Raw genomic sequence first — 21,087 nt, 5'->3', positions numbered from 1 at the left:
ATGGCAAAGAAACTTTTGTTCTTTAATTCTTTCCTCAAGTTGTATGGGCTCTGATTGGCTCTTATACCCTCTGGCCCGACCACCCTTACCCTAAACCATTTCAAAATCTTCTGAATACCCAATATCTTAACATCTGCCATGTTCCAAACACATGAATCCATTTTGTTATAGTGGGCGTTGGAACTCTATCCCTATTGCCTAAAGTGACATCGTTCGTGTAGACAGCAGTGGACAAATAATGTCTTGCTCAATTTTTGTTATATACCTGCCTTAGCTCTTACCCCATTCCATCCCCTTTGCAACATCTCTTCACCCCTTATGCTTCCACTCCCTTCCATTCCATGTACCCATTCCCATAATACTTCATCACCACCCCTTCCGTCTGCTTCTCCGCCTCATTAATTGCCCCAACCCCACGAGTTGTCATATCTGCTCCACATGGATCACTCCTAACAAGTATATTTTTTAGGCCATGCAGGTACGATTAATTGGCAATTTCGAATCACATACTTGCTGTATAACAATAAAATCTGCCAGCCCAGGGTGATGTATGCAAATAAGATCAACCCAGTCCCACTGCCTGGGTCGTTCCATTTGTCCGAATGTATGGAATGATCCATTCATTTGTAATACTGCTACAGTGAGTAGCTGTCTGACTGACGTGATTTAAAGCCACCTGCCACGAAATATACTTCTTGACTTTTGGTTGTCACAGTTGTTGCAGGTACTGGTGCTCAAGCAAATTACCAATTTCTGACATATCGTTTTTTAATGTCAAGTCTTAGTATCACTTTGAATAATAATCGCCTAATGTTAGGCTTGGTGTTAGTCCTGCTACTTGCTAGGCCTAGCCAGAGCCGTCTATATACGGCTCTGGGCCTAGCTAGTCAAGAACTACTGTATAACTAGTACTATACGGCAGTACTACTTGTTACCAACTTAAGACTAGTAGTAGTACAGACTAAGTTGTAGGGGTGCCCTTGATTTGATTTACAAAAAACAAACAAACAATGCATCATAAATATACAAATAAATTGGTGAATTTTTTGAAATACATATCAGCCTTAGCCTAAACTAAGATTGAAAGGCATTGAAGACTCGCCCCAAACCGCGTGCCACCCTCTATAACTTATATGGTTAACTTTACAATGCTTGCAAGTGAAGTTTTCTTCTTGTCGCTACAAAATGCAGACAGTAATGAAATGTGATACCTTGTTATCTTTTATCTGGACCTGAGATGTCCATTGCTGCTATGTACACTGTGTTGTGGGTATTGACCGTAGCTGCATGTATTGACGACACTAGTGTCTAATTACCGACGGTAGCAAGCTGTGTGTGTATTTTCTGGGATCGATAGTGGAGTCTAACACTTCTGTTACACCTCATTCGAAACTAGGTTAGATTACCGACATCAGACATTTCTTTGTGCGCAAGTCTTTATTCCCTTAAACTTTAAGGGGACACCTTACTTTGGCATAATCCTTCTACTAGTATTTAGTAGCTGCAGCAATAGCAAATATGAAAGGAAGCCCTGCTAGTAAATATTACTAGTATATGTTACCCTCATGATCTATCATAAACAGTATCTAGCTGCAAGACTAACCTGTGATACAGTAAATTATGTATAATTACATACATTATTCTATGTTGAAACCTACACTACAATCCAACAGTATTTGAACATACCAAGTCTGATGCATTGATCCCTATTTAAGAGGTCAATTAAGCCTTTAAAAATGTTAAGATCTTGCACTGTTGTAGGCCCTTTGCTTGTTGCTAGGCTTACCCTAGCACTTATTAATATATTCCATCATGATGCAATTAAACCTTTTTTCCTGGAATGGATATTGAATGGAGAGTGAGCAATTGCTTCCCTTCCACAGAAAGATGATGGCTACATCAACTTGCATCAAACTCTCCTTTCAAGACTGGAATGCATCATGTAAGTTGGTTTGAACTTCTTATGGAGAAATGTGAACAATCCACCACCAAGGATCACCAAGAAAGAGATGAAGGAAATCTCCAGAGAGGAGTCAAGAGATTAGCCAGTTCGCCTGTCACTAATTTAAGAGAAAAAGAAGTCCCAACTGCAATTACCCCAGCTGTGTCAAAGGTCAAAGAGAAGATACCAACTGATCAAGTAGCACAGTTTGCACCAACATTGCGAAGAGTTGCCTATATCTGGAGTCCACAGTTGATAGATCTTTGCAATCTTTTACCAAGGGTCTTTCACAGGGTTTGTGCATTTTGGCTTTGATAATTGTTTACTGGAATCAAGAGACATTCTGCAAATCTGAAAGTCTTCTCCTATAGTAATTAAAATAAAATAAAACTGTTAGCAAACTGCTTATCCACTAGAGAGCATGTATAAGAGAATGTGTAAAAGTAAGTTTGCCTGACGTTTCGATCCTAGCCGAATCTTCTTCAAAGGCTCAATGACAAGGGTTGTCATTTAGCCTAAAGTTGAAGAACAGGTAATAATTTATGTGATGTTACATGTCGGAAAATGGTCAGATTGCTGTTTGCAATTTATGCTAAGATGTATAGCAGTCTTTGTACATCGGATACAATTCAATTTGTAGTTCATACGAGACCTACAAAACTGCTTCACATAATTTGGATTCTGAATTATTCACTGTGTGTCAATTTTCAGAGCAAAGTGCTATTGCCCACTTATTCCACCAATATACATGTGCTCACTCTTATATAAATGGGTTTAAAGAGTTGAACCACGGGTGCAATGTTCTGTCCTGAAGAGAGTACTCCAACAGTGCCCATTGTCCAGGGTAGAAGAGATTGTGAGGAGAGGTCTTCTGTCAATGAGATTAGTACTATATTAGGCCATCCTTTTGTTTTGTCGGCCATACGTTTATCTTAATATGCATTACACATGTATCTTATGGACTGTACCATTACAGTATAGGTAATAATTAAGGAAACCACATGCAACATTATGGTTTCTCTTTTTTAGGCAAGTAGAGTCCATACTCTCATCGAAGCATATGGACTTCTTACTTATGGACCAATAACAGTACTGCCACCCATTGAGGGCGGGAAGGAACACCTCTTGACTTTCCACTCTCAAGAGTATGTCGACCTCTTAGAGTTTCTGAACGAGGAAGAGGACAGTGAGAAATGGATGGAGAAAAAGGAAGAATTTGGAATTAGTAAGACTTTACTGCATCTGAAAATATTGCTTTTAGAGTCTGATAATGTACCTTCCAAACTACTGTACGCATAGTAGTTTGAATTGGCCGAGAGGGAAGATGGAAGGAGAACCAATTTGAGAATATATATATAGTAGGAAGAATGGGTTTATATCAGGCATTTGTTTTATCCTTTGGTATATCAATATTTCTTAATATAATGATGAAGGTTGAAAAGATGTTAGAACTCTGTCCAGTCATCCTCAAGGTAGGAACAGCCATAATATCAGCCTTCTCAGATGGAGTATGAAATTTGTAAGCATGTTCAAGAAGGTCGAAGAGGGAAAAATTTCTATAATTCGTAGCCTGCCCTCTATGGGTACTGTCTTGTTCTACCAAAATTGACTCCAATTGTCCACATCGTTTTAGCAAATCCAAACTTTAAGTTCTTGTGTTGCACCGAGGCTCAAGCACATATTAAAAGCCATTAAACTGTACTTAAAGGTATCAAACAAGGAATATTCTGCATACCAGTTCTCAAATTCAGTGGCGTAGGAAGGTACTTTTGAGTGAGGGGGCTGAAGACTGATGGCCGGCCTGGGGGAGGGGTCTAAGGGGAGGGGGTGTCCCCCTCCCCTTTGGAATTTTTTGCATTTCCAGGTAGCCTCAGATCATCAGATGCAATTTGGTGCAATATAGCACACTTCAACACCCACTCCATTTTGTAAACTTAATTTTGTATTTTCACCAGGCCTTAGATGCAATTTGGTGCTCCAAATGAGATTTTTTTCTCATTTGGAAATGAAAAAGGGGTTTTCTGACTTGCGAAGCAGGGGGGCGGAATGATACTTCCGCCCCTCCACGTTTTTCACTGGGGGCTGGCGCCCCCCCAGCCCCCCCCGGTTCCTACGCCCTTGCTCAAATTTAATGGAACTGGACAGAGAATATGAAATGAGGATGCAGGCCAGGCCAAAAATATATCACTACATTATATTAATGACCTTTAAAACAGCTGTTGCCTGAGAGCTTAGTGAGGGCTGGTGAGTAAAATACTAGTGTTATATATTGATCAGTTCCTTTTCTACCTCAAGACACAAACTTGAACATTTCTAAATTATATTTTACTTTCAGGTTGTGATTGTCCATCATTTCCTAGGATATTTGAGGTAGCTAAGATGATCGTGGGGGCATCGCTGAGCGGGGTTCAAGCTCTGACATCAAAGGAGTATCAGGTAGCCATCAACTGGACAGGAGGCTGGCATCATAGCAGAAGGTTAGACTGATCTTTTTTTGGTGATGATTGAAGTAGAAATGATGTCCTCCTTTCTACTGTAGATACAGTATATAACTCATTTAACCTTTCTTTGTATGTATCACTTGTCAGTTTCAATTACATGTAATGAAGTGACTTTGATGTGTAAATTAAGTATTATGCATGAAGAGTTTATTGCACTCATCAGAGAGACAAAAGTTTATGAATGGATTGAACTTTGGTTCAGTTGTCTATTTCATAGAATATAAAGATAGTTTATAACTTAGGACACATCTGTCGGTTCTCTTCTCTATATTTTGATTGGAAAACCATTGTTGAATGATTAAGTTTTCTTCTGAAAGACATGATAAAAAGAAAATTTAAGTGACAGTGACAGTGTTGACTGGGGCAAAACAGAGACTTTAATGGAATTTACAATAGGTGTATGTTAAATCATATACATATAGTTTTAATGCATTGATGCCCTTTAAGACTTTTGCCAAATCTTTTATTGTATAACATCATGATCCCATCCACTTTGGGAAATATGAAGAATTTTACCTTCATTCCCATTTGACGATAGAAATGGTTCTTTTTCTAAACGATTATTTATACGATGGTTACACATATCATTTTAGTCCACTCCTTGTTTGATTGTCCTGAATAGCTGGTAATTAAGCCTTTTGTTCTTTTCAGAGATGAAGCTGCTGGCTTTTGTTATGTTAATGACATTGTCATCAGTCTCCTCAAACTAACAGAGTCTTTCAAGAGGGTCCTTTACATCGATCTTGATCTGCACCATGGAGATGGTAAAGTCACTTTTAGCATCTTTGTCCATTCCTAGTCCTTGTCTCTCATTCTTTCAGTACACCATTAATTTAGTTGATGTTTATAAATTGATGGTCTTGCAGTTCATCAGTCTGATCGCCACCTGTTCACTAGAACTGTTGAAAAATCTGTCAACTTCAAATGCGAAATAAAATAAATCTGTTAACAAACTGCTTATCCACTAAAGAGCCTGTGTAATAGAATGTGTAAAAGTAAGTTGGCCTGACGTTTCGATCCTAGCAGGATCTTCTTCAGAGGCTGAATGACAAGTAACAGTAGCAGAAGGGACAACAACAAGCACAAAAGACAGACAGTTAATGAGCACCGTGAACACAATGAGATAGATGTAAGGGGATTAGTAGACAACTTCAAATGCGGTTATCTACATAGGACCTGATGCAAATTTAGCCAGGGTACTTTCCATCTGTCAGATGTTAGGTTCCCTCTGAACCAGCCTATGAAACTGTATTATGCATTTCCATGATAAACACAATCAAACCAATTTCTCATGACACCTTACATAACTCCTCTATTTCATTTTTGACAACATTATGATTGTGGTACTTCTTTTCCATAGGAATTAGCATTTTTGCAAGGAATGAGCAAATTCAAGTTCTGTTTATAAACAAGTCAGAGGACACAGGTTTCATTTGTGAACAGAACGAGTTTGTTGATATAACACTGTTCACCCAGTGAAACGCTAAACCTGAAATAGATGATGCAGGCCCTCGTTATAGGCGATCGCTTTGTGCGTCTTTATAGTGGAATATGCATAATAGGGCTTTAGTACCAACATTGTTATTTCATTGCATCAATGTGCGGCAATGTTAATCTCAATGCAATTCAGTTTGGGCTGTATTCCTAGACTTATCAACATCTATTAAATATGAAATATTTGAAACAAACTGAATATGCATACTGTAATACGGCTTTAGCGCAAACAAATTTATTTCATTGCATCAAAGTGCAGCAATGTTAATTTCGATGCAATTCAGTTTGGGTCATATTCCTAGACTTTTCTGTATCAAATGTATGAAATATATTGCTTTTATTAACTATGTTGGTGTCGCTTTCTCCTTCAGCTGTGCAAGATGCTTTTGCTCACACCTCAAGGATCATGACCGTTTCCTTTCACAAATATTCTCCTGGATTCTACCCAGGTAAATACCATCATCTCAGTTCTTCTCTTTACAAGACCAATATGCAGTACTGGGGCAAATGGTTAACAGTTGTCTGATCGCCAGGGACGACCATATTGGGACAACCAGGTGGACCGCCAGTCCACATTAAATTCACATTGCATTGTAACTAAACAGCCACAAATTGGTAAAATGATAAACTGGTATCACCCTCTGTCACTTTGGAGATGAAGAAATAAAATAACAATAGTAGTGGTAGGTCTAGGATCCAACGAAAGGGGAGTGAAATGGCCGAAAGCTGGTGTTCTCTTCGTCAGGACTACACATCTCTCCTCAAGTGTACATATTGGTCATACTCTGCTATTTTGCTATAATTTTTTTTTCGAACATCAAGTTCGCTGTTCGGACAAATAAAATAGGATTTAAACCCTGGTCTTCTGAGGGGCAACCCAGTCAGATGCCCTGAGTGCACATGGTATGTTCTAACCTTGTGTCACTTTGAAGGCTCCTTGTTAACGAGTTGAACACTCTCTAGTGCTACAAAGAAAACGTTGCAGTCCACAAGATCAATGCAATCTCTTCCGATTTCATTCGTAGGCCTTCAAATTATACATAGTATTTTGTCAATAGGAAATTCCTTCAATTCTTGAAGGTTTTTCTAAAAATAGCAGTTAATTGTAGATGTAGAAGAGAATAAAACATCTCTGACCTTTTATTTGTATTTATTTAAATTAATTTCTAAGTACTCTACTTGTAGTTCAGGTACAGAAGATACTATGCCATCAAATTGTTTTAACTAGAATACAACATGCAGCTTCCATCATTTCTTATGTTCTGTTGTGGCTTTATAATCCATCTGTACTACAGGTACTGGAAGTGTGGAAGATGTAGGCTTTGGTAGAGGACGATACCATTGCGTGAATGTCCCTCTGGAGGATGGGATCACCGATGTAGTCTTTTATACTGTTGTTAAAAGGTATGTTATAATTTTAATTTTTTTTTAAATTAATATATATTTATCAAGTTTTCCATGTTTTTGCAGACTGAAAACTAAAATACAATGCCATTCATTAGTTTGATTTTCAAGTGTCATTCTAAATAAAGCAGGAAATGAAAGAAAGTTGGAAGTTTCATATGTCAATTATGTTTGGATTAATAATTTGCCAATGTGCATCGATCGACGTAGCTGTATGACATCTGAAGGAAAAGTTGTTTTTTTAGTTTTAATTTTGTCTCATTGATTCCATTGCTGTAGGTCAGTATTGAATTTCAAATATTCAGGTATGATTCTCATAGACAAAACCAAAAACTTTTCTACAAACCCAAATCTTTTGAATTGTATTTTGGTCAGTGTTTCTCCATACTAGTAGTCTGTGTTATATTCATGTTCCAGTAACTTTAGGACAGATTTGTAACTTGAGGAATCGTACTCTCAGAAGTAATAAGGATTCTTGCAAGACAACATTGCACATTTTTCTTGTCTGATTTGTAAGGTAAATGAACAATGGAAAACTGGCTGGGAAAATTATGAACAGATTTGAAAATTTGGAGCCATCAATTGCTTTTTGCCACTTTTCTTATTTTCATCAGAGTTATATATGGTGGAAGTTGCAAAAGCCTACCAACATTCTGTTGTAGGTGTACATAATGGAGCTGACTGCTTTGTCAGAGATTCCATGAATTCTTTCAATTCAACTTTAAAGGCATTGAAGACTCGCCTCAAACCGTGTGCGGCCATCTGAAAAAGTTAACTTTCTGTTGCTTGCAAGTGACGTTTTGTTTGTGTCGCTACAAAATGCAGACAGTAATGAAACGTGATACCTTGTTATCTTTAGCTGGACCTGAGATGTCCATCGCTGTATCGTTTGTACACTGTGTTGTGGGTATTGACCACAGCTGTATGTACTGACTGTACACTAGTGTCTAATTACCGACGGTAGCAAGCTGTGTGTGTATTTTTGGGATCGATGGTGGTGTCTAACACTTCTGTTACACCTCATTCGAAACTAGGTCAGATTACCGGCATTAGACGTTTCTTTCTGCGCTAGTATTCACACCCTTTAAAGGATGACTTGAAACAGAGTATTAGTCTTGGTATGTCACAGTTGAAGAATCTAGAATGCTTCTTTGGCTGTTCCCGTTTTCAAGATATTCAGCTTGATTATATATACAACTCTGGAATACTGCTTTAAGGCTAAATTGATGATGATGTTGGCTCCTCAATGCGGGCCTGAATAGTTGATGTTAAATGTTGATTTCATCTTTTTATAAATTCAAATAACTCAACCAAAACATGTTTTAACTTCATATGAACTACAGAGGACCCTTGGATGACATTTAACACCATTTGTAATTGACCAATTTATAATGCACTGTTAAACGTGTTATTTGAGGCCATAAAAGTCTTGTTTTCGCACTGAGGTTGGGTTTCATATGACTAACTGATATAATAGCCTCTGTGCGGTTAGACTGTGAAGTCCAGCCACTTTCATTGTTGAGCCATAGATATTTAAAGGGTCATTTTCTCAATAAATTAATTGTGGCATAGATATACAAGTTGGACTGCTAGCAGTGTTTCTTAATGGTCTACTTCATATTAAAATTAATTATGTGCCTTAAGTCATACTTTAAATGGAATTTGGCACATACAAGATAAAAAGACATGCATGATCATTCAGTTTTTCTTTTCTGATCTCATCAGAGTTATGTTTGAGGTTCAAAAAGCTTACCAACCTTCTGCTGTAGTTATACAGTGTGGAGCTGACTGCCTTGTTGGAGATCCCATGAATTCTTTCAATTTAACTTTAAAGGGAATTGGTAATTGTGTTGACTTCATCCTAAGATGGAACCTACCAACATTACTACTTGGTGGTGGTGAGTACAATCAGTCCTTGCTATGAGACTCGTAGTCCGAGTGCAACAGCAGCCGCAGTTACAGTGAATGATCTGTGACAAACTTTTCACGACTTTCCAGAGCAATGGGAAAGTGGGAAGAAAGGAAAAACAACTGAAGCAATCCTAACATTTCTCCAGGCCACTGGTGTCACCATTTGGCCATTCTCATACAGCAACCAGCCACCGTTGGATGGGGAAGGATGTTTAGAAGATTAAACTGTGATATGGTCAAGAGCTAGGGGAAAATGGAGGGGGGGGAGAGGAAAGGAAAGCATTCAATTCTTTGACATATTTCTTTAAATTGTATAATGTTATCTTATGTAACGTAAGTACAGTTACATGGTTTATTTGTGTGTGCAACCTTTGTTTCATTGCATGCATTATTCATTATTTTTTTTCCTTTTCTTATTGTCTTTGTACGGGGGTCTGCCTCGTAAGAGCCTCGGCTTTCTCAGACCTCCTCCACTTGTCACATACATTTTCTTCTATTATTGTGTAATATATTTTGAATGTGGAAACAAATAAATGAAAATGAAATATGTTAACCTGGAAGTAGCACATATTTTGTTAAATTGGCTGGTCATCAAGTAGCCAATAGTGAATTATTTCTATTCTTTGACAAACTCTTCACATCCATTACGTGAAATACCTGTTACAAGAGTATTACCTTCACTTCAACAGGTGGGTACCATACTCCTAATACAGCACGTTGTTGGACCCAACTGACTGCAGTAGCCCTTGGGGTCAGGCTGAAATCTGAGATACCAGATCACCAGGTAGGAATTTGACAGGATCAATTTCCCTTTTTTCACCATGATTCTCAATTTATATTGAGAAATGTCACTTAACATCCCTCACCTATTTTATATTAATGTCACCAAAAGATTTCTACAGTTATAGCTTAATTGTCGAGGGTTTTTTTTCCGCTCTCATGATATATGGGGAACGACACTTCACATGCCAAGAATCAGTTAAAGGTGGGACTTGATCCCCAATGGCAAAGATGTTTTGCAAGCAGGAAATATCCCAGAAGACAATCAAAATTTAGACAATAAGATTTCACAATGATAGAAAATACTATGAGAATAATATGCAAATGAGTGTCAGTTTACAAGTTTCTGGTATATTTGCTGGCATAACCGATGACCTTCTAAAAATGAAGAGGTTTTAAAAAACCCATGTCCACATTTCCTTTGATTTAACGGTAGCAGAATTTAACATACAAGTAATAATTGTTTGCAGTTTTTCTTGGAGTACGGCCCAGATTATCAGCTGGAAATTACGCCCTCTAACAGACCAGATCTGAACATGAAAGACTGTTTACGCACAACTGTTCAGACTGTATTCAGTAAGTCTTCTTTTAACTTTAAACTTGCTGACGACAAATGCCAAGGGTTTTCATGCTTGACTGTGTAAAAAAAGAAGAACATTTATGTGTGATATTCCTGTTTGAAGGATTTACAGTGATTTTAGCTGTGATAGCACATTTTTTTGGAGGGTTGGTGTGGGAGAGGTGGGTGGGGGGGGGGGTGAACGATTCTGAATGAATCTGAAATGCCCTCTTCAGGGAGAGTAAGGTAAATTCTTTCATATTGTAAAGTGTTATGCATGCATTTAGATTGTTTTCAAAAACTGTTCCATCAAATGATTTTTTTTTTTATGGTATCAAAATAGCTGTAGCTTTTTGAGGAATTATTTGTTTCTATTATGCTGTGACTAGGAAGGAGAGGTCATGTCATGTCTTTTTGCTGTTACTGTACTTGTGAATCAGACTTACCCTTGTAACCCATAAAGCTCAAATTCATGTAGGTTTGCATTAGTTCTTAATATATTCTATTTCTTTAGGCCCACCAAAGTCACACCGAAAACTATCACATACTGCACAAACATCAGAGATTTACAAATGAAACACAAACCATGAAATGGTAACTTGTGGGACACTAAATTTTCTTTTGCTAGATTTGAAATGTTAATAACCCTCAAACTGCCAACAAAAAACTGGTTATGATCATATGCATGCCCTATGGCATGCATGATGGGTGGTATCCCACCTATATGTGAATATATCTAAGGTGAGGACGTGGTGTGGCTGTTAGAGTGTCTGCTCCACAATCATTATGGTTCCTGATTCAAATCCCAACCAGGAAGCAGATTCTCTTTAGCCTATTCACAATTGCTGCCTTGTAGAGTCGTTGACCAAGGTCTGCTGTGGATTGGTATTTCTGGTTTGCCGATTGGGAACTGGACGTTGGTTCAATTCGTTTGATGGTTTCTAAACTTCATCCACCGTAGCTGCAATTCAGTGGTGATGGATCGGGTGCTCTTCACCTCCCTCAGTAGTTGAGAAGCTGGTTAGATGCTGAGGTACATTCTTGTGTGACGAGAAAGGCCCGGTGGTCCTGGGAACTGGAATGGGTGCCACAATTACATGTCTGCCTGACACACTCAAATTAACTAAGTCACATGGTGCATGGCATAGTCAAAAGGACTCTCAGTTACAACCCAACCCAAAATTTAGTAAAAAAGGTAGACCTTATTATCACATTAAATCCTAATCTCTAATTACCTCCTTGTTTCTATTCCTTTTATTTTATTCCAGATAATCTGCAACACATAGAAACTGTGTTCACTGATAAGTAACCAGCCGGGATGTGTAATGTGCAGTGTTCTTGCTCCTCAGGGAACTCCACGTCTTTCATTCAACTATTATCATCATTTTTTTCCTTCTTATTTCTTACAAATGCATCGTTTTGCCAGTGCTTGCCAAGTTAAACTCTTTCATTTATAAATCTTTTAAAATATTTCATCCTTTGAGGGTTGGGAGGATTACTGTCACGCTCTCATACTTTGTATCCAGTAACATGTCAGTAATTTAGCCTGTCACGTGACAATGCCTGCTGGGTCTCCCATATGTTGCATTAAGAGATGACTTTGGGTACAAAAAATAATGTTGATATACTCTTGGCCTAAGGATGTTGGACTTCACCCTTCCAAGATCCAAGGTATTCTACTGCAGCTTGTGTTTCAAATATGTCAGTTCCTATATGCTATTTGCTGTCAGTGGAGTGGGGATATGTTGGAAGGGAGCTTTTGTAAATGTATGTCAAGAAAGATTTCTCGGTGCATTTCATCAATTCATGGTCAATCTTCCAGCAAGTTTTGTTATTAATCAATATTAATTGTTCCATATGTGCAGGAGTGTCAATTGAGGAAATTAGGACTAGTTGGTTGCATACATACCATGTATTGTGCTAAAGTGGTGTTCATTTTGAGTGGTTATTGTCAAATGTGGTTCAGCAGATTGGGGAAGGGGGGGGGGGGGGGTGGAAGTCCATCAGGATAAGAAGGGGGAGTAAGGTAAGGTGGTTATTTTTGGCATAGAAACACGTCCTCTGCAGCAACATATACTTGTCATTTACATGTAAAACAATTCTCTTTCAGCAACTGTGGTTGTGAATGTATTTACTTCCCTCCTCCCGTTTCCTGTCGATACGCACTCCCAGCTACCTTGTTTACTACAGCCGGTTACATTCTGCAGTGGGTGGTTGCTGAACTGTTGGGGTCATTGCTTATTTATTGCTGATGTAGGGGTTATGGGACAGATTCATATATTGGCAACATAATTACTTCCAAAGAAATATATTTACAGTTGAGTAGTCTAGGTAAACATTGACAAAATGTGTATGGTTATTGTCATGAATCCAACACACCTTTCAGTAATTATAAATGATGTTTTCAAAAAGACAAAGATGATTTTAAAACGTTCTTGATTTTGTATTAAATAATGTACATTTGTACATAAGTTTGCTAAATAAATGAAATTGAAGAAAAGGTACAAATACTGTTTTGGGGTTTGATTCAGATCGAGTTGTGTAACTTTCTCCTGAGAAAATTTACCACTTAATAAGTACCGTTATTCAATCTTTCCATTCCTCAGGTGTTTGAAGGCAAGTATAATTCCGATGATGTGATTTGCAATGATTTGGCCGGTAACATTCGTGATATAGGCTACAGTTATACCCACAAATCTTTGCACTCCTCATTTGCATATTATATAATTAGTCATGGTGCTGTGAAGGAAGAAAACAGATGAGGGCCTCACCCCCCCCCCCCCACCCCCCAACCACTGTACCCAACCCATAATACAGTAACTGTTCAAGAGAACTTGTTAAAAAAAAAATGTGAGACGACTACCCAAATGAAGCCGTTCGGCAGCAGCAAGATTACCATAAATCCACTGAACTAAATTCAAAGTACTTTTCCATAAGAAGGTAGAATTTTTAATATATGGGCAAGGGTTACTCAACTTAGCCTACACCAAGTGAATGGATTCTATAGTACTGCTGTCAGGATGATTTATCATCAAGGTCCGAGCACTCTTTTCCACTGTAAACATTTCATTATTTGAATTCAAAAACAATGTCGTACCAGATTTGTCATCATGGTGTGGAGTTTGAAATAGTTTAAAACAGTTAGACACCCCTAGATGTATGATGGTATGATCAGAAGAGGAATTCACAGGATGGCTTACTCTCAAGAGGATTGATGGAAGCTCTCTACAAATTTTACAGTGATACCAGGTTGCCTAACAAGTATGTTATACCCAAATTCTTAACAATGGTCGGGTGACCTTTTGAAAATGTTTGTGCCTGCAAAAATGTCTAGGTCTATGTTTCCAACCAGTGGCATGTACAATGAGGAGGCTGGGAGAGGGCATTTTTTGTAGTCATTCGGAAAAGAATTAGACCACTTCTTCAGGCCCAGGATGCCCTTCCATAAAATGTACATGGCCCTACCTAAATCAATTGTGGGATTTTAGAATTTGGTACACCTGACCTCTTTGAATTCTTGTGCATTTCACTAGCCCCGAACATCCCTCTTGGAAGATATCCAAAGTCTATAATTCTTTCAGAACAAAGTTAATTTCACATCTTTACAATTACCAAGATATAAATGGACATCAAGTCTGTGAAGAATCTATTAAACATAGAAAAATGTCATTTATTTGCAATCTACAATCACTGGTTGTAGTAATATTAAACTATAATTTGCTTTGAGCAATTATTTTGTATCCCTCTCTATTATACTTTCTGTAAAGGTTTCTTTGTGATAAGAGAAAGCTACTTGCTTACAGATAATCAAGATTTTTCCTAGCTGAGACTTCAAAAGTTGAAATAAAATGAAAACTACCTTATTTGTGATGAGTTTGAATGAATTAAATAACATAATATTGATATCACTGCAGTATTTATTGTTCATCCATTTGACCCATTGATACTGCATCTCCTGGCTATGTACTTTTCCACAGTGGCTTGCATAAGGGTTTCCCCCACCTCCATCATCAGCTGGGGAATGTATCAGCACAATCTTTATTATAAAAATAAAGACCTAATTTTATTCCACAAATACCTCAGAATGCACCATTGGACATGTGAAACTACTTTGTAAGTTCCTTGATCTGCCTCTGACCCTTCCATCAAGACATATGCCCTTATCTTAAACAGTTGGGGGATTTAGAATTTCCACCACTCCTAGTACATTCTGGTTCACCTTTTAAATGCTGTAAATGCCACTGCAATTGAAAATTGTAAAAAAAAAAATTATCTGGCAGAGCAAGAATGTAGTAAAGGAAAACTATGTGGCTTCAGGCCTAATTAGTCATTGTTTTCCAGGGAAGCAGTCAGGCCTAATTAGTCATTGTTTACCAGGTCAGCAGTCCATACTTGTTGAACGATACACCTATCCTCTATACTTTTTGCCAGAGATCCAGATGTGTAGAAATATCACAGACAGAGTTCTCTGACTGACGGACAGGCATTTTCTCATTTACCCATCTCAAGCGACAAGCACTGTACATCCTCAGGACTACTGCTACTGCTTCTATCATATTGTTACTAAATGCTTTCTCAAAGCTGTGAGCTGTTCTGGACTTGCTGTGTTGATCAGGCTTGCAACAACTTTGGCATAATGATCTGCTGAAAGTTTAGGTATTACAGTCTTCACCATGGACGTGGCCTTACGTCTTGCTGCTCTTGCATCCTCCGAATCCGAACCTTCTTGCTCGCTGCTCGATGATTCGTCAGCAATGGACCCGAGCATCTTGTCTCGTACCAGTCTCTTCTCCTCAGAAGAAGACGTCCCAGCTCTTGGAACCTGTGTTTTCATCCTCCGACATCGTCTCTGCTCTTCTTCCTTCAGCTGGGTTGACTTGGTTTCGATCCCTAATTCTGCTAAGTTGTGATTTGCATTCTCCTCAGCTTTTCGTCTTTCCCTCAGCCTTCTCATTCGTAGTTTCGATTTTTCGTTGTATTTCCTTTTCTGTTCCTCAGATAGTTGTCTTCGATGAAGCCTAGACCTATGACTTTCTAACTGGCGGTGCAGTTGATATTTCTGAGGATCTTCTTTCAGCTTCGCTCTGTAATTCCTCATGACAATGGCACGAGCCGACCTTGAAAGTTTGGGTGAAGATGGAACTTTAGCATTTTTCGACACATATTTATCTCTCTTGAATTCTTCAGAAGACATTTTAGCCCGATGCGCATGTTTCTGCATCCTCCAATGTTGTCTTTGGTTTTCTTTCTTTAACTGGGTTGATTTGGTTTCGATCACTAATCCTGCTTTGTGATTTTCATTCTTCTCGGCTTTTCGTCTTTCCCTCAGCCTTCTCATTCGTAGTTTAGACTTGTTTGTGTATTTTCTCTTCTGTTCATTGGTCAATTGTCTTCGATGAATCCAAGACCTGTGACTTTCAGACTGGCAGTAGAGTTGATATTTCAAAGGATCTTCTTTAAGTCTTGCTCTGTAGTTTCGCATGACAATGGCTCGTGCAGATCTTGAGAGTTCAGGTGAAGACGTTACTTGTTTACATTTTGACACCTTTTCGTCAAAGGATCTCATCTTTACAATCAGCTTCATGCTGAGGGTGGTTTCCCACGGATGTTCCCTAAAGAATATAACCAAAACAAAATGTTAGTATTTAAGCAGTATACATGTTATACATCCTTATTTAGTCCATCCATAATTTAAGTACTACTAGAAATAAAACCACCATGCTTGTTCCTTATTGCTTTATATAACTTTACATATCATTCAGTGGAACTTAATATATTGTTACCCCAACCCCAGACCTGTCAATCTGTCTTCCACAAAAATATAAAGTGTGGAGGGATTTTCAAATTTCAAACTCGGGATATTATATAATTTCAACTTAAAGGCATTCAAGACTCGCCCCAAACCATCTGAAAAAGTTAACTTTTTGTTGCTTGCGAGTGAAGTTTTGTTTGTGTCGCTACAAAATGCAGACAGTAATGAAACGTGATACCTTGTTATCTTTTATCTAGACCTGAGATGTCCATCGCTGCTGTGTATACTGTGCTGTGGGTATTGACCGCAGCTGTATGTACTGACTGTAAACTAGTGTCTAATTACCTATGGTAGCAAGCTGTGTGTGTATTTTCTGGGATCGATGGTGGTGTTTAACACTTCTGTTACACCTCATTCGAAACTAGGTCAGATTACCGGCATGAGACGTTTCTTTGTGTGCCAGTCTTCACACCCTTTAATATCATAATTAATATGAAAAGCAACATATGATACATACATGTCACCCCTGTGATATGTGTGTGCACTGTGCAATGATATCATAAAATGAATTCATACAATATTGGGGAGCATGTGGGAAAATATAATGGAGTCTCAGAGTCCTAGCTTAATTGAGACCAGTATTTCTTGTCCATTTTCTGACAATTTTGCCTAGTCTAGCAAAGACTAGCCTGATTAAGAGTGTTAGCTATGTACACTACATTTACAGTAATTGAAATGTGATGTCCCTAACGTTAGGCCTAGGCAAAACATGGCAGAATTAGTAGAGGCTTGTGTGAAACAAAATTAAGTGACTGGACTGTTAAGAAGTTTGTAGTTAGGCCTGCAGAAGGGCTAACATATATGCAGGTTCGAAACTCCTAGCTGCAGACATATAGCTCTAGGTTTTACACATTTTTCTGGAGGATTTGACAACTTTGTTCTTGCAAGTGGCTCTAATTCAGCTTGAAATTAGTTTCTAGGCTAGGCCTAACGTACGTCGTAACGTAGGCGTAACGTTAACCGAGTTGACTACATGTGCAACAGCAAGCCCACTCCGACCACCGTAATGTGAGCCGCACTTTCAGCCGCATTTTCAAACGAGGAGAGGTTACAACAATAATTGAATGTGTAAAAGCAAAGATATTTCACCTTATCTTTGGTAAAAGTTAGTTGGCCTGACGTTAATAATTGAAGTTAGAGTACACAATAATTGCAGTAAGAGTACGCGTACTCGTATTCTTAATGCATCAGGGATTGAAGCTTTGAACTTCTCCACTGCAGGGAAGCTAATGACATGAAATCAGTTGAGCCCACCAAAATAAGCTCCACCTACCGTATAAAACCGATACGGAGGCTTCATATGGACTTTACTATAATGACAATCTTAACTGGTGTTTCTTTCTGCAAAGAGGTAAAGAGTCTATAAAAAGGACTATGTTTTTATTCCAGTGTCTGTTGAAAACACTTTGCATGTATTTCAGACACGTTTATGGACAATTTGGATGATTTTCGAGTTTAAAACACTGCTCCACCTTTCGGTAGCAGCTCAGTAGGCGATTGATTGTGGAACTTTTATAGTTTCGATTTTCGATTGAAGTTAAGAATTACATATCGATAACTTATGACTCTAATAGACCTGTTTATTTATTTTTTATTATTTTAAATACCCTAAGTATTAACTTCACCCACATTTATGAACAATTAGGTTGTTTCTCGGGGTTAAAACTCAACTCCCCCTCAAGGTAGCTCACTAACGCGATTGATTTTGGATTTTTTTTTAAATCGATATTTGACCAAATTATATACTTTTTTATAAACATAGCGATAACCTATGACTCTAATAGACCTATTTATATTGTAGATTATGTTAAGTACCCTATGTGTTAATTTCAGCCACATTAATGGACAATTAGGGTGCTTCTCGGGTGGAGACAATAATTCAATTAAATATCAGACATTTAATCAAATTAGAGTAAGTTAGGATACAGCATAGGTTTGTTGCCCTTTACAGGGTGGTGGGTGAGGCCCAGCCTGGTTGCATAGAGATTGTGATTGTAATCATCATCGGTCAGGTGTATTTTATTGTTGAGCTACAAGGGGGATATAATGGTACATATGATCTTAGGTAGGAGCCCGAGAAACGTTGCTGTATAGAACCTCAGCCGAAATGCCACGATAGGTACCTTTTAAGAAAAGTCACCCAGGAAAGAACTTGGGCACGAAAACCAAACTACCGAACGACTGATCCGCTCTCTACCCCAGTCCCCTTGCATCGAGACTGACTGTGTGTCGAGTTGCTATTGTCAGGGTTCTAATTGTGTCGTGTTGCTATTGAAGTCAGGGTTCTATTTGAGTCGAGTTGCTATTGAAGTCAGGGCAGGTGAGCGTGCAATAAGGAGATCTGAGTGACGAGTGTAGCGAGGTGACGAGTGTAGCGAGGTGACGAGTGTAGCGAGGTGACGAGTGTAGCGAGGTGACGAGAGTTTCGGAGGGAGCCGAGAGTTTCGGAGGGAGCCGAGAGTTTCGGAGGGATCCGAGAGTTTCGGAGGGAGCCGTGAGTTGCGGAGGGAGCCGAGAGTTGCGGAGGGAGCCGAGAGTTGCGGAGGGAGCCGAGAGTTGCGGGGAAGCCGAGAGTTGCGGAGGGAGCCGAGAGTTGCGGAGGGAGCCGAGAGTTGCGGAGGGAGCCGAGATCCCCCCCCCCCCCAACATACACGTACATCTTCTACACTGAGGGATCCCTCCAGCTTAACTTCGATGCATTCAATGATGTCTCAGTGATGTAAAATACTGAAATCTGAGCATTAGTGGTCACTATTTGACTTTTTTGGAAATGGATTTGGTGGCAATTCTGAAGACCATGGTGTTTGATTTTAGTTCGAAATCATTATTCAAAAGTGAAAATTATGTCATATAACGTCAGATGTTCGAACCACATATAATATACCCAACCAAGCTACTTACCGGCAATATTGAACAATGGCGCCATGTTCAGCAGTAGTCTATGGATCAGCGAAGGGAAGGGGGAGTTGGCCGAGGCAAACGTGACGCGTGTCCGTACAAGTACAAGTAGGGCTCTATTTTGGTAAAAGAATATCTTTGGTGATCCTAAGAGTAAACAGAAAAAATAGCATTTTTCATGGTAACTCAAAAGATATCTTCACCCTTTCAAGGGTAGGTTATTTACTGACCATTACTAATGCCAAAGATTTTACAATGCCAAGGTGAAACTAGCTATTAGTGATGTTATCTCTAGTTCATTCCAAAGGTCAAGATTATGATTATCCAAGATTAATTGTTTACATTCTGTTCTATATTTAATATTTCAAACGATATATATGTTTATATATACATGATAATGGCACGACCATCAGACCAATATATATATATATTTTGGTATGATGGTCATGCCATTATCATGCTATATACACACAGAATCTGATTATATATATCTTACAGCAATATGACGTGACCCCCCCCCCTTTTTTTTTTTTAGAACTTCTCAGCTTGGATTGTCATGATTTATAAACGTCATTATTTGGCCTTTAAGAAAATACTTTTATACGTTGAGAAGTTTTCCGTGACTATAGGTGAAACTGCTTCGTGTTTGCGTATTTAGGAGTTATGCCGTACACTGAGAGTTCATATAGGCTAGCAAATAAGTAACCTGAGTGAATTTTAGGTGAGTGGTTGAATATTGTTATGAAAGAAAGGTACACGAAACTACAAATTCCAAACTTACGTGAAGGAGTTATGGCTCTTTTGGCCATTGAAGATCAACGTGTATTATCTTTTACCCTGTCTAGGGGACTCATGATGATTCACTGGACGTAAAACCTTTAATGATCTGGCAACCGCTAAAATCTCGAAGTAAGGGGACTATAGGGTTGGGAGTGGATCAAGTTGTCTGGTTTTCGTGCCCAGGCTATTTCTTGGGTGACTTTTATGAAAGGCAACCTGGTATGCATAATGCATCCCATTCTATCCCTTCCCATACAGTACGTAATGAAAGAAGTGACATTAAATATGTTTGGAAATTGAGTCAGGATGCAAAATTACGCTTTCTAACATGTAACTTATATACAACGGGCTCGCCAGCGTTCAACAGTCATATGGGTCTTACTGTGCGTGGTCAATCGTGAGATCTCTGAACCAAAGTAAATATTTTATTCAGCGCTGTACCATATCTCTGAATTCAAGTAACACGATCGGGGGTGATGATAGCGCTCACAAACATTCTTTTTCTTCTTCCGTGAAAAGGTGAAACATCCACGAGGACATTAACTCACCACGCATGCGCCGACAGGTCACTCAAGCCGTAATACGAGTGACAACGTTATTAGCATTCGAACACACACCGACGTTTAATGATTGGCTACATTTCTGTTGTTTATCTAACAAAAGACTTGTTTTTAAACGAATTTGTGGTTCAACAGACACAAATTAAGCTGCAAGAAACTGACTTCAAACTTCTGACAAAAGATATCTCGTTGTCTTCAATAAGTACGGAGGAACATGTACATACCTATAGTGATCAACTCACGGTATACCGACATACATGCTACTGCTGCTTATGATGTTGCGATCCTAGCATGATCTACATCAGAAGCTTATCTCTTCAGTTAGTTAATTAATTAAGTTAATTAATTAAGCAGCGTGTCGAGATTTTTTCACCAAAAATTGACACCAAATTTACTGTGACGTAGAAAAGACAATTCAGTTTATTTTATACATCCGAACACATTTT

The 21,087-nt window shown here is 38.6% G+C and overlaps 2 protein-coding genes across 3 annotated transcripts; one reads left to right on the top strand and one right to left on the bottom strand.

Moving 5' to 3' along the window:
* Positions 1 to 610: 610 nt before the first annotated feature.
* Positions 611 to 13,735, top strand: LOC139963096 (histone deacetylase 8-like). Its single transcript, XM_071963610.1, has 11 exons — positions 611 to 724; positions 1,884 to 2,236; positions 2,972 to 3,167; positions 4,278 to 4,419; positions 5,095 to 5,207; positions 6,309 to 6,386; positions 7,233 to 7,341; positions 9,067 to 9,239; positions 9,942 to 10,036; positions 10,503 to 10,608; positions 11,860 to 13,735. The coding sequence occupies exons 2-11, from the start codon at positions 1,934 to 1,936 to the stop codon at positions 11,898 to 11,900; spliced, it is 1,356 nt and encodes a 451-aa protein (XP_071819711.1). The 5' UTR covers positions 611 to 724; positions 1,884 to 1,933; the 3' UTR covers positions 11,901 to 13,735.
* On the bottom strand, positions 12,434 to 17,640 carry LOC139963098 (uncharacterized). 2 transcript variants are annotated; one of them, XM_071963613.1, is made up of 3 exons: positions 17,493 to 17,640; positions 14,947 to 16,203; positions 12,434 to 14,910 (listed from the first exon to the last, which is right to left on the bottom strand). In XM_071963613.1, exon 2 carries the CDS (start codon positions 16,173 to 16,175, stop codon positions 15,144 to 15,146), a length of 1,032 nt encoding a protein of 343 aa, XP_071819714.1. In that variant the 5' UTR covers positions 16,176 to 16,203; positions 17,493 to 17,640; the 3' UTR covers positions 12,434 to 14,910; positions 14,947 to 15,143. The 2 variants fall into 2 exon arrangements, with proteins under 2 accessions (XP_071819714.1, XP_071819713.1); XM_071963612.1 differs by lacking the exon at positions 17,493 to 17,640 and adding an exon at positions 17,377 to 17,482.
* Between the last annotated feature and the right edge of the window lie 3,447 nt (positions 17,641 to 21,087).

Source organism: Apostichopus japonicus, chromosome 21 (genome assembly GCF_037975245.1).
Source record: "Apostichopus japonicus isolate 1M-3 chromosome 21, ASM3797524v1, whole genome shotgun sequence".
In the NCBI taxonomy this organism is placed as follows: domain Eukaryota; kingdom Metazoa; phylum Echinodermata; class Holothuroidea; order Aspidochirotida; family Stichopodidae; genus Apostichopus; species Apostichopus japonicus.
The sequence above is the reverse complement of the archived record's forward strand: the minus strand, read 5'-3'. Positions and strand labels throughout refer to the sequence as shown.